The 14,943-nt window shown below is 40.7% G+C and overlaps 1 protein-coding gene across 7 annotated transcripts in view; it reads right to left on the reverse strand.

Annotated features, from left to right (window-relative positions):
- Positions 1 to 14,943, reverse strand: part of LOC124716747 (deoxyribodipyrimidine photo-lyase) — a 134,598-nt gene that overhangs the window by 20,531 nt on the left and 99,124 nt on the right. For all 7 annotated transcript variants that reach the window (XM_047243293.1, XM_047243325.1, XM_047243310.1 and 4 more), the window contains one exon: positions 1,419 to 1,611. In XM_047243293.1, coding sequence (XP_047099249.1) covers positions 1,419 to 1,611 — 193 coding nt within the window. The remainder of the gene's footprint in view (positions 1 to 1,418; positions 1,612 to 14,943) is intronic.

Below are 14,943 nucleotides of genomic sequence, written 5' to 3' on the forward strand. Positions count from 1 at the left end.
TGCCTGAAGAAACAAAAATTTATCATTTTGGACTTTTAATTCTTATTAACCATTTAATTATAATTTCTGTTGACCAACTTAGGCTGTCACATTCATAAAATATGGAACATTTTTTCCAACCAGGTACAGTACTTTTCAGTATTGTTCTACTAAACTGTTTGCTATGTCAGATTATGAATAAAACTGTCAGTGTTCCACAAAAGTAACACCCTTATCTCCATCAGATTAAGTGTTAGTTTCAGCACTTGGAAATGTGAATGGGCCTTACACTTTTCACTATACATTATGAAATAGGAACCTTGTTAATCTGAATCAAAGAAGTCACATTTCTGTTATGAAATAGGAACCTTCCTATTTTGAATCACAGAAGTCTCATTTCCAGAAATAATGTCAATTGAAACTTCCTGACAGATTAAAATTGCCAGACTGGAACGCAACTGTTTCACTGTTCAACTGTTAGCCATCCACTACTAAGAGCCTGACAAAGTTTCATTCTACAAGTACCTCCCCCAATATTCCTGCTCTCAATGGAGGAAAGTATCGAAGAGAGCCATTGTGGAATTCACAAAAGCATGTTGCATACTGATGGACCCTGATTATTTTGACATCAGTTGTTTATGTGAATGGCTAAGTTAACAGAGGGCTATGATCCAGTTTAAAGTCTCTGCCCAGAACTCTGTTGTTATCTACTACAGTTGTTCGTAAGCTCCACAGCAGATTAAAAGTTTTATTCTAGAAGGCCTGCAGTGTTCATTAGTCCCGGAAACTAACTTATCCAAGTGTGTGGTGATGAATAGACATTTTTATACATAGGAAGTTACAGACATTTTTAGGACACTTATGTCTCTCTTAAGTAGTTGAGAACTGTGGTCCAGTAATGCCTGCAATTTGAAGATTTTATCTTCAACTGAAATACACATGTGGATTACTCCCAAAGAGGATAATTATTCTCAATTCATATTTCTTACCACTAGTGTCTAATTTCAACATTTACTCTCTGAGATGCTACTGCTCACTTAACATACACTGCTTTCTTTGTCACATTGTTGTGAAATCTAAGACTTTACAGTAAGACACATTCGACTTACACCATTTTCGTATATATACATTTACATAGCACACTGACAACCAACTGATTCTCTGCTGAAGTGCTGAGACATACATCCTGAAACATAAAGAGCATCTGATAGTTTTTGGCAATATCTAACTTGCATTATCCCAAAATATGACTAGTCATGTGGGATGACACAGTAACTCCAAGACATCATTCCATCACATCTACCATTTACAAGTTGTTGAAGCAGTGTTGAATTTTATCACATCTGTATTTGGAAAATACCTGCAAAAGATCAAATTGTATGCCCCAGAACAATAATTCACAGAAACTGATATGGCAACTAAAAATTATAAAGTTATACCTGTGATCATTAAGGGTCTTCAATGCCCATGCATTTGTTCCTTCAATACTGTCGTACTTGTCATTGTAAAAACAAAAATTATCTGACAGTTCTCGACGGATAATTGCTTCCTCACAGAAGGCATCTACTGACTCTGTGTATTTGGATCTGTATGCCTTCACTTCAAGAATAGCTCTCTGAACAGAAATATGGCCTGTGAAATAAAATTTGATTCTTTTATTTATCTTTCTTATCTAATCCAAGAAATTGTTCATTGATAAATCTGTCTTATGAGCATATAATTTTAAATTCCTTTTAAAAATTTCTTTATTTACCACCAATCTTCAAATACTTTGGAGATACTGTAGTAAAACTGTCAACTCTTAACTTTGATATAACACTTGAAAGAGATTTTGATTTACAATCTATTTCTTTATTTTATAGCAGAAATAACTTGGATTTTGTATTATTATTAAGTGCAAATATACATTTCCAAAATATATTAACCTGATTCTAAAGAAATAAATCCCACAATTAGAAACATATGTGCGTATCTTCAATTATGTGTGTGGTGTAATATCATTATTTTTGGTAAACTGATGTGTCACCTAAGGTCTACCTGGCTGATGAATTACGACAGCCACAGTGAAATTATATGTTATTAGTTAATTTGTTTAGAAATTTAAACTGTTGGTGCTGTAGCTACCAATTTTGCGTGTCCACCGCATCATAGTTCACACCTGAAGTCTGTGCTCGGTTTGACCACTAGAGGCCATCCGGCCTGCTAATAGGGCAGCAGTTGCGTGTGCAGCCAGCTGGCTATACTCCATGTTGGCACTAATGTCTATATAGGCCAAACCACAAGGATCCACCGGCCACCTGTGTATTGCTGACAGTATTGAAACTCACCTTCCATGTGTGTGTACTGTCTGGGCAATAATTTACAGTGTTCTTGGATTAGAACAATTTTTTGGTGATGAGTACGGTTTCGATTCCACACGTTCCACTTCAGTCGCTGACACTTTAGTTCAATTTCCATAGAGGCAGTGCTTAAATCTCTTCTCAAGAAACAGTGTGTGCTGATAGTTGCTATTTCCAGTTTAACAACTACAATGGCAAACCTGTAGCTCCACCAACAACATATCTGTTACCATTCCCTGGGTACAACAATCCAGCAGAAGACTGGGGTACTTACAAAAAAAAAAACAACTGTGACAACATTTCCAGCCATCTGTGGTACCAGACATAAACTTCTGCAAGGCCCTTTTTAGTCTTGGATTCCACTTCGCATGCATCAGGTGCTGTGTTAGCTCACCCTGTTACAAGAACCTTCAAGTCTTTCTTTCAATCAGATATATATGTGTGTGTGTGTGTGTGTGTGTGTGTGTGTGTGTGTGTGTGTGTGTGTGTGTGTGTGTGTGTGTGTGTGTCTTTCTACCTATCACTGCAAACGTACTCACGTTATTGATGCTGATGTGGAGTTTTACCACTGCCAAAAGTGGGAAAAACAGTCATTAACAGCATGGGCAGCAGAACTACATGGACTTAGCCATCATCATAATTTTGTGACAAATGTTCAAAAGAAATCCTATGCACATCAAGTGGTTTGTGACGCAATCATACATTTCTTAATATGGAAGTTCGAGAACAAGCTCTACAGTGTGAAAATCCTACGCTTACGGAAGTATTGAACATAGTTCAGACATTTGAAGTTTCGCGGGCTGCAGGTAGTCAGATAGAAGCCTGGTCTGAAGTTTCAGGAATTAATTCCTCTCACCCCTCCAAGCCTTCAGACAGTTCGCAAGGGAATGTGGGCACTACTGCAGCAGTCCAACAGATGTCTCAGCAGAATATACATAATTGTCATTCATGACAAAAGCAGTCTGCTCCACAACAGCAACAACCTCGTGCTCCACTGCCTTTGAGCCCCTATTGCTTCATTTCAACACGAACAGATCACGTGTCCCGAGTGCTGGGCAATGCATGATAGATGCCAGAAGAAAGGACGTATTGCTTCCCTATGTAACACCTTTCCAAACCTGAGTGAGGACGAAACAAACACGGATGTGAACAATGTATCAGCAGTGATGATGTCTCAAAGCAAGTTATACATTGAACAACAAATCACTGGAATGCAGGTGCATTCAGGTGCAGCAGCAATGTTGGTGAATTCTCAGATTTATGTGGACTTGCAGTCTCCCCTTCTGGCTCCTGTGTCATGGAGGCTGGTGAGTGATAATGAACAGCAGATTACCAGTCTTGGAAAAAGTTTCCTGCATCTGTGACTTACAAGGCTATGATTCGTTCACAAACATTTCTAGTTGTGGACAATGCTTACACTGAAAATCTGTTTGGTTTGGAGGCTTTTAAACCATTTGGATTGTCCATCAATGTTGAAGTGCATTTTGTTTCTGATCCAAGTTCCGTGTCAACCATTAGCTGCTCCCTGTGTCGAATTTTCCTCTCATTTTCTCCAGGAGTTGGTTGTGTAACAGAATTTCAGGCTCATATTATGATGAAATAGTCTGCCCACTTCCATTTTCTCCTGGCCCATCTGGTATCATTAACTTTATGGAATCAAGTAAATGAAGAATTAGATTGCCTTCAGATCCTTGATGTCAACAACACTGGTAGTCAAAAAACATACCAGTAAATCACGCTTCTGTGGTGATATTTAAAAAATCTGTTAATGCACAGTCAATCATTGATACCTATCCTTTGCCGCACTCTGACAAGCTGTTAGTTAAACTGTCGAGAGCCATTATTTTTTAAAGACTGGCTCAGCAGAGGCTTATTTCAGTTCTGCTCAATGAGGAGTCTAAATGCCTGCTAATTATCAATATCCCATTTGGGCTTCATCATACCAGTGTTTGCTTTTTGGTGTGCCAAGTGCACTAGCTATTTTTCAATGCTTTTAGAGCAAATTACTGCTTAAATTTCAGCCTGCATCAACTGGTCACCAGACGTAGCATTTTCTGGTGCCTCTACATAAATAGATCTGCAGAACCTTCACACTCTATTTTCTGTTTTACAGTGTACAGGGTTAAAGTACAATTTGGACAAGATACCGTTTTTTCAACCTCCCATTATTTATTAGGATTTTGAAATGTGGCATGCTGGCATTAAACTACTGCACCAGCATACTGATGCTATTGCCACGTTGCCACACCCCATGTCCATCAAGGAATTACAGGCATTTTTATGCAAAATTGCGTACTAGCACAAATTCATACTGGATGCTGCTACTCAATGCATTATTACATAAAGGTCGGCCCCTTGTCTGGTCACTTTTTAGCTAGGCTACTGCCTTGTGTTAGTGATGGACCTGTCTCAGTTTTGGCACTGTCCTTGCTCATAAGTATGTGGACGGATCTGAATGCCCTATTGCATTTGCCTCTAAATCCTTAAATTCTGCATAATAGCATTGTTCTCAGATAGACAAAGAAGATTTGGCAACTGTGTATACTCTAAAAAAAAGTTCATGTTTATCTAAATGGGTTTAAGTTTCGTGTTGGACAAAGCCGCACATTGTTTACAGCAGTGGGCTCTTTTCCTGTCACAGTACAATTATGAGATACATTTTTGACCTAGTGCACAACATGTAAATGCTGACGCCTCATCACATTTGCCGCTCAGTCTGGATCCAGAGTTTGACAAATAGGGATTACATTGTTTTCATTTAGATATGGAAGCTCAAAGTGTTGTGGATGGCTTCCCTATTACTAATATTGCACCTGTGGTAGCTGTGGATCTTGTTATAAATAAAGTTGTTTCTTTTGTGCAACACAGCTGACCGGACAAACTTCCGGGCCATGCTTCTGATCCTTTTAGAATTTATTTAGCATCACAAAATTGTCTTTCTGTTTGGGATGGAGTGCTGCTGTTAGCTACAGAGGCCACCGATCCCCTGGTTGTAGTCCTGTCCACCCTTGAGTGTGAGGTTATGCGTTCATTAGATGTGAACCACTGGAGTGTGTCACGTACAAAAGCGTTAGCAATCAGACTCTTTTGCCCAGACACAGATGGGGAAATAGTACGAGTTGCTGCAGCCTGTCCATGTGCCACCCATCAGGCAGCTCCCTGTGCTTTTTTGACACCGTGGCCGGACCCACAGCAGCCTTCAAAACAATGAAATTAACACAAGAAGATTTACTAATAATTGTGGAGTTCCTGTGAAATTATTAAGAGAATTACATCTAGAAAATGGGAAGAATTCAACCAGAGGAGAATAGACATCCTCTTTAATTCTTAAGGAACAGTGAGTGGATTGCTGACCTTCAAGCACAAGCAAAACTTGCAGGTTCAAGTGTTGTTTTACACAAAATTACAGTGATGTTATGCTATGTGACATAATCATGCGAAATGTGTCTGATGTCTGCTTACATGCTGCTATATAAAATTGTCAGACCTGGATCGGAAAACGGTTCTGTCAATTATAGTGTCTGCAAGTTTTGTAGACAGAACTGAAGTTTATTTTGAGTCTCCATTAATCTCCCTTGTTCATAGTACAAGGCACTCAGTGCACAGTTATTGTTAGAGCGAACAAAAACCAGGCTCAGATTAAAGGTAAAGGTAAAGGCAAAGGTAAAACCTTTTGGACATGTTGTACATGAGGTGTACATCATAATAAGCGAAGGAAGTCTTGCCCATGGTGCTTTTCTACTCATGAAAGAAAAGCATGTCCTTGTCATGAAGCACAGTGTTTCAAATGTGGTAAGCAAGGTCATGTACAGACCATCTGTTTATTATACGTTGACAGGCTGACACGAAGCCACTGAGTGGCTCTAAGCAAGTGAATATCATAACGGCCCAGCTAGTGCAGCAAGCACAAATAAAGTCTCACTTTTTCACTTCACAGAAACTTGTGCAATAAGTCAATGCACTTTTCCAACAAGGATTAGAAAAGGCTACATATTTTGAGGCATACACTAATGTTAAAGAAAGTGTGCAACCAAGATTTTATTGTGCTAGGCATGTGCACCCCACCCCAGCCCCATCATTCTCAAAAAGCCTATCAGGAAGTTACCCACAGTAAACCCATGAACTATCAAGGTTTCTTTTCCTCTCGCACAAATGGAGGAATGAATGGGCAGATTGGGATAGGGCAGATTCTTTTCAAACTTTCATCTACGCGAGGCATCATTACAGTTACTGCTGGATGAGTGGTCCAGCAATATTTTCTGTTTAATACTCACTTCGGATTGTTTGAGTTTCAAAGACCACCATCCACAAGTGCTTAGCTCTCACTATTTTTCAACACTTCCTGGAACAATTAATAGCCAAAGTACCATCATGTATGACCTATCCGGATGATACAGTTATCACAGGTTCAAAAAATGGTTCAAATGGCTCTGAGCACAATGGGACTTAACATCTGAGGTCATCAGTCCCCTAGAACTTAGAACTACTCAAACCTAACTAATCTAACGACATCACACACATCCATGCCCAAGGCAGGATTCGAACCTGCAACCATAGTGGTTGCACGGTTCCAGACTGAAGCGCCTAGAACCCCTCGGCCACACTGGCCGGCTGTCACAGGTCTTCCGCAGGCTGAACATCTGGCAAATTTAGAGTGTTGATTTCAAGTTCTCACACAGGCTAGCTTAAAGAACAACACAGAAAAGTGCTCCTTCTCCCACGAAGAACTATAATATTTACAAAATGTCATAAATTCACGGGGTATTCCTCATGCTAATTCATAATTGTCTGTGATCAACGATTTGTCAGTGCCCCCTAACATAGGGGAGTTACAGGGTGTCATGGGAAAATTAACATATCACATTAAGCTTACTGCTAATGTTGTGCAAACTGCTGCTCTGCTACATCGGCTGCACCAGAAATGTCAGCAGTTAAAGGATGCTCTGTTAAGTCATCATTGCCTAGTTCATTCTGGCTCCCGTTGCACTACCTGTGGCTGCATCTGTTTACAGGATTGGAGCAATGCTCTATCATCTGATGGGCCCATTGCACAAAGCACAGTTCAATTATGGTAAACTTGAAAAACTATTGTGTTGTCAAGTTCCACAAAAATTTGTACTGTTGAAAGCTCTTTTTGATTACCTATCATTGGCCTTTAACAACTTTGTTCAATCCTTCAAAGACTGTTTGACCATGGATATCACAAAAATTGGAACACTAGGCTCTGTTATTGCCTAATTATCAATACAAGTTATTGTACAGGCACTGTCTTGTCATCTCAGTTACCAGTTAGCATCAGCATCCGATTCGTCTCAGGATTCATGTTATCAAACTGACACTCAAGTTTCTGGAATTCTTTAAAATTTTCCTCTTCATTTTTGGAATTTTGCTGGAGCAATTGCTTCTGACCCAGCTCTTCATGTAGTTTTGTAATGTGTGTGCCACTGGTGACCACATAGTTTGAAAGAAATTCCCCACTCATGCTGCTACTTTTTGAAGTTTGCACAAAGTAAGTCACCCAATATTATTGTACTTGACAGGACATGGACGCCCAAATTCAGCAAATGACCTCTTGTTGCACAGTTTGTGTGGGGTATCAGTCTGCTCTGCCACAATGCTTTTTTTCAGTGGCCACATCTGCCCAGAAGGTGGCAACACTTCCACATAAATTTCACAAGTCAATTCTGATACACACGAAGATTGTTGGTGGTAGATGCATACAGATAGTTTCGATTTGTAGCCCCCCTGACTTCCACCACTGCTGCCAATTCTGTATAGGCTTTGTCCTCTATTTTCTGTCTCTAATGTCTTACTGAGATCCTTGCCTCAGACAATGGACCACAGTTCCAGTCAGCCAATGTTAAACAGTTTTGTGGCGAGAATGGCTTGCATCATGTCACTAGTGGTCATTTTCGTCCTCAATCTACTGGTGAAGCTGAACAGTTTGAACATTTAAAAGTCACATGGAGAAACCCAGTTCCTGCCACACCTGGGAGCAAGCTTATAGATTTTTCTTTCCTCCTACTGCTCTTTGCCACATGACGTGGAGTCGCTGGCAGAAGTACTATATGGTCATCATCATAGTACCTGTTGCGTCTTCTACAGTTGCCATGGAAATACAGAGTGAGCACAAAGTCTTGCCCTGATTATAAAAATTTATAACAAAATAACCACTAGACATAATACAGTACATGAATAGCTATCATTGTGTTGTGTAATTTTAAATTTATGTCATCCCTCATAAGACATGGGTATCTTCTAAAGATAATTATTCTGTATGAAAGAGTTTTACTGAAACTGAACTAATAAACCACATGTGTTGTAGCCTCCACTCAACCTCCCCCAGACAGCAAATGTATGGAATGTTGTCCAGGTTTGCTACAACATAAACAAAATGGTCTATGACTACTCTATACTAAATTCTTTGTATTAGATTTTGAATAACTAACTGGTGAAGAACTCCCAAAGAATGTGTGCAAATTAAAAAGCTTTCCATATCATTCTTTAACATGATGTTCAGGGTGAAGTAATGGCCAAATTTTTTACATAAGAAATGTTCTAAAATGTATTCTGGGATTATTACTATTTTATTATTATTAAACTAATTTAAAGTTAGAGGGAGACAGTTAACACTAACTTGCCATTTTGGATATGGATCTGTGCAATCTTTTCAGAGAACATGTATTATGAGCACTGGCATGACCATGGAATGTGCAACTCAGACCAACTTTTATCTTATGCTCTGCAGGTGGTTCACTACCACCTGTGAGTATAAGCAGCAAAAGTAGTCTGATGCTGGCAACTGCTCTGGTGGACTTCTCTAGTATATATTATATGTCTCTGCATCATGAGTGTGTTTAACGATCAACAGCAAACATCCGTAACAACATTCTATGATGTGTCTAACAACAGTGTTTTAGTACTTGACAAAACTGAAACAACATAAAACAAATATGAATATAACAAATGCTACTTTCAGGTTTGTAGGAAACGAAATTATTCTTGGATTAAGCAGGAAAGTCATCAGGGTACCTCATCAACGATGACATGCAACAAGAATCATCATAATCACAGTACCGGAGACAATTTAGGTTGTAAATGTCAACATGCAATAAGTTGCAGAAAGCATAGCTAAAAATGCAAAAATGAGGGGTGTGGTGATGGAATGTTAATTAGTTTACAATGGATGATCCTAAAATACAGTTGTCACTTGCCAAGTAATTCATATAACTAGTTATGAAAATTTAAAGATTTTACTTTCTCGGTGTTTTAACTTTTTATGTGGTATTTAGTGCTTGTATAATCATTAAAAAAAAAAAGGTGCAATATTGTGAAAAATAAATGAATGCTTTAATGTAAAAACTAGGTAAACAGGTCACCATTCTTTAACTGCAAATCCTTTCAATGGGCAACATTCCATTCAGATAAAAATATTTTCTGAGGAGAAAATATTTCGTTTGCTCTTTGATCAAATGAATGAACTAAAATGATGTTAGAATAATGTTACAACAAAAATGATATTAAAATAGTGACACAAAAAAAACAGCCGTATTTCTTACAAGTGAGAGATCACCAGGGATGAGATTGACTCTTCGAAACCACCTATATGGTGGTGCATATTAGGGAAGTATTACACACTGCAGCCATTCACTCCAATGGGACTGTTGTTTGAAAGTAATCAATGAAAAAAAATCTTGTGATATTCTAGAGCCTTGAAAATACCATGTATTTTTGAAACAATGCTTTAACTTAAGAGCCTAATTGCTTAACAGGTATGATGAAGGATGTGGGAATGAGACCTGCTGGGAGCCAATTATACAGAGGGGTCCAAAAAAATGTATCCACTATTTAAAGGTCCATAACTAGCAAACTAATTGACATACTTGTCTCATCTTTGGTAGTGTAATAGTTTGTAGTTCCGGCAATCGCCACACAAGCGTTGTATTGTTCTGTCAAATGACAGTCGCCAGATGATCAGTATTTTGTTCTTAGTTGCACCTCGTTACTCGAGTAAACTTGGCTGGCGCAAGGCTTACATTCGATGAAAGGAGTCAGTTTTGAAGTGGTATTTTAAGAATGAAAACATTAATGAGGTTCAACGGCAATGGTGAAATCAGTATCAAACAGAGCCACCGACATGTTTAACGATTCATCGCATTCGAGAGAAATTTGAAGCCGAAGGCTGTGTTAACAATGTACACAAACAACGATCTTGATGACCTGTAACAGCAGCAAGTCCAGCTAACTCCCGTTGTGTGTTACAACAATGCACTTGCTCACCACAGAAATCTGTGAGACAGTGTGCCCGTCAAACTGGAGTGAGCCGTTCAAGCGTTCAGCGAATTTTGAAGACAGCAAAGCGGAAGTGCTACATCCCATGATTGCTACATGCAATGAGAACCAGGATGACCCAGATCGTAGAATGGAGTGCTCTGAGTGGTTTACTAACATGGTGCACTAGGATGAAGAGTTTGCAGAGATGATTGTTTGGTCTAATGAGGCACAGTTCAAACTCAATGGTACAGTAAATCACCACAATTGCATCTACTGAGCTGCCAAAAATCCGAATGTCCATGTAGATAAAGCCGTGAATTTGCCAGGAGTAAATGGGTGGTGTGGGTTGTCTTACTGGGGCTTGATTGGGCCACTCTTCTTTGACGGCACAGTTACCAGTGAGGTGTACCTTCAGAAGCGTCAGACATCCATTTTACCTGCCATCCGAGACTTGTATGGAGACATGATGGCGCCCCAGCCCACTACCAAAATCGTGTTAGGGCGTATCTCGATGAAAATCTACCAGGAAGATGGATAGGCCACAGAGGTGTTGTGGAGTATCCACCACGTTCCCCAGACCTAGCTCCTCTGGACTTTTACCAGTGGAAACCACTAAAGGACGTCATTTATCTACAAAAGCCACGCACATTGGATGAACTTCAAGAATCCATCGTACATTCATGTGCAAATATACAATTGAACACGTTGCAGTCAGTAGATCGTGCTGCAGTTCGGTGGCATCGTTTGTGTGTGGATGTTAATGGTGGCCATTTTGAACACCTACAGTGATATCTTTAAGTTGGACTTCCACCAAAAATAAGACAACTCCGTCAATTAGTTTGCAAGTTATGGACTTTTAAACAGTGGATACATTTTTTTGGACCCCTGTGTATTTTAAACCTTTATCAATACATCTCATCATTACTTTTAATCAATTATTTGGTCTGAATATTTTTTTCCATTTTTAATCTTTTGAACTTTTTAATACTTTTATATTTAAATACACAACAAAGCTATTAAACATGAACCTAAATTACTTCAAAATAAAGATGAAAATGTAATCAAAATCCAATCAATTTCACATGACTGGGATGGAGCAAAGTTATGTAGTAATAAGACAATATTTTACTCGTGGGTTCTCCTCCTCCTGCTGCTGCTGCTGCTTCTTGGTGAGTAGATTTTTTTATCCATCCAATTACATTATATTTTCAAAAATTAATTACTTTCATTGATATGTAAACAATATTTCGTAAGATTAATTAAGTGTGCTGCCTTTCAACTTTGCTAAAGAAAAAGTGTAATTGCAGCAAAGGTACTGTTTATATTTTGTCCATGGTGCAAGAGGTTGATTGATTGACTGATTATTTAATTGAGATGGGTTATGGGAGCAAACGGCGAGGTCATCAGTCCTGCGATTCCGAAGTGAGTCACAGAAGAAAGAGGTTCTGCTAAAAGTGGACAGATCCACATCAGGGGAGTCAAATTATAAAATAATGATCATTAAACACACACAGTAAAGGCATAAAAGCTTAGACTAAATCTAAAAACCGAAAAAAGGAGGGTGGTAATGGGGTTACAGACTCAGAACACTGTAAAAGAAGTCCCAACTACAACCAACCTGCCCCTGCTCCAAGACTAAAGGAAGAGCCTTATATCTGAAAATAAAAACCACTTTCACAGAGGAAACTGAGGACCAGTTCAACCATCCGTGGATTGTCTGCTAATATTAAATTTAAGGAATCGGGAAGACTCTTAACACGAAGGGCCAAAAGAAGGGACTATTCCTCCAATATGTGCGATATCATCAGTCTGGCTCCACAACCACACTGTGGGAGGGGGGGGGGGGGGGGGCTGTTGTCACGTATGAGGAAACAATGGGTGAGCTGGGTATGACCGATGCGTAAACGGCATAAAACAGTGGGCTCCTTCCGAGAGAGTGGAAGGAAGAGCAACAAACTGCAGTAGACTCCTTGATCGTGCAGAGTTTATTACTATGAACAGTAACGCTCCAGGTGGCATTCCACTTTTGGGCACAGAGATATTTGACATAGATCCACATATCCACAGCTGGAATCATTAAAGGAAATGGGGAGGGGGGGGGGGGGGGTTAAGTATCTGCTTCTCTTGCAGAACGGTCATAGTTCATTCCCTGAGATGCCCACATGACTTGGGACCCACAAAAAGACAACTGAACAGACGGCATGCTCAAAGGGAGGGAGAAGGTCATGGACAGCAGAGACCAAAGGGTGAAGAGAGCAACATCGGTTGATTTCCTGCAGGCTGCCCATGGAGTCTGAACAAATTAAAACGCTGTGGAGGGAGGCCTGAGAAATAAAAAGGAGGGCCCTATGAATGGCTGGAAGCTCTGCTGTGAACACACTACATGATCCCGGCAATAAATGGTGTTCGAAGCCAGTAGGAAATGTGAAAGCATATCCCACCTTATCGATTGTCTTAGAACTATTAGTGTAAAAGATGGTGCACCCTGGAACTCTGCAAGGATGGCACATACACAATGCCGGTAAACCATAGGAGCGACAGAACCCTTGAATAGGTCAGTCGTAATCCATGGTATAGGCACTGTTCAAGTGGGGGTGGGGGGGTTTATGCGAGGAAAGGCAGGGGACGGAGTCCAGAGTGTGGAGATGGAGTAAAAGATGGTGGCACTGTGGAACTCCAGAAGGATGGCACATACAAGATCCTGGCAAACCATAGAAGCGACAGAGACCTGGAATAGCTCGGTCCTAATCCGTAGTCTAGGCACCATCCAAGAGGGGGCTTATGGGAGGAAAGACATGGGATGCAGTCCAGAGAGTGGAGATGGAGATCCTGACAGAGGGAAGTGAGACACATGCCAACTGGCAATCCCACCCATGGGCAGGTGTTAGGAGGGAGACATCCCTCATTAGCGAAGAGCACAGAGTACACAGGATGGTCAGGGAACTGGCAAATGGCAAATGCATAAGAAACAAGGAGTTGGTTCTGTCGGATATGTAGAGGGGGAATCCCCGCTTCTATGAGGAGACTATCAACATGACTAGTGTGAAAGGCACCAACAGCCGGATGCACCCCACAATGATGGATAGGGTCAAGGAGTTTCAAAGTGAAAGGAGTTGCTGAGCCATAAACCTGACTACCATAATCTAGTACGGACAAAACCAGAGCACAGGAAAATAGAAGAATGGAACAGTCTGCACCCCAAGATGTGTGGGCCAGGAGGCGGAGACCACTAAGCTTCCACATACAAGTAGTCTTTAGGTGGCGAATGTGGAGCAGCCACGTCAGCTTGTCATCAAAAGTAAGGCCCAAGAAATGGAACTGTGCTACAACATCGAGGAGTTGGTTGCTTAAATAAAGTTCGGGATCGGGGTGTACTATGGGTCTATGACAAAAATGCATAACGGACATTTTGGAGGGGGAAAACTGGAAGCCATGGGTGGTAGCTCACACAAAGGCCTGTCAGGTGGTGCCTTGAAACTGGTGCTCAGCAGATACTACCTAGTGGGAGCTGCACCAGATCCAAATATCATAGACGTACAATGCCGGGGTAACCAGAGGCCCAACAGAGGTCACTAGCCCATTGATGGCAATGAAAAAGAGTGTGATACTTAGCACAGAACCCTGTGAGATACTATTCTCCTGAATCTGAGTGGTGCTGAGTGAAGTGCCAACTCGAACCCGAAAAAGAGAATGAGATGAAAACTCAGAGATAAAAATGGGAAGGGGACCACAGAAGCCCCTGTCATGGAGGGTAACTAAAATGTGATGGTGCCAAGCCATGTCATACGCCTTATGTATGCGACAAGGTGCTAGCGTTGAGTAAAAGCCTGTCGGATGGCTTATTCCAACTGGAGTAAATGGCCAGTTGGAAATCGCCATGCCCAGGTGCCAGACTGATACGGGGAAAAAAGGCCCCGAGATTCGAGTGCCCAACATAATCTGAAGCTGACCATCCTTTCGAGAAGTTTAAAAAGTACATTCATCAGGATAATGGGGCAGTAGCTGTCTAGAGGCGTTGGGTTTTTCCTGGGCTTAAGGACGGGGATATCTATACTGCCTTGCCATTGGTGTTGCCTCTGGGGAAGATCCAAGTGTTGGATCGTCTGGCTGTGGATGGAATCTGGGCCTCAGGCTGTGTCTCATGAAAAGCTAAGAGCCTGCACTAATTCCTATTCAATGAAGGGTGCATTATAGGGCTCAACGTGGTGCGGGATGAAACAGATGGGGGTTTGTTCAACTGTGTGTTACTGCCAGAGAAAGGTAGTAGGGTACGAAGAGGACGACAATGCCATCGCAAAGTGAGTTGCGAGATGCTCTGCAAGGACCAATGAATCAGTGCACAGAGCACCTT

The sequence above is a fragment of the Schistocerca piceifrons genome, chromosome 1 (genome assembly GCF_021461385.2).
Source record: "Schistocerca piceifrons isolate TAMUIC-IGC-003096 chromosome 1, iqSchPice1.1, whole genome shotgun sequence".
NCBI classification, from domain to species: Eukaryota; Metazoa; Arthropoda; class Insecta; order Orthoptera; family Acrididae; genus Schistocerca; species Schistocerca piceifrons.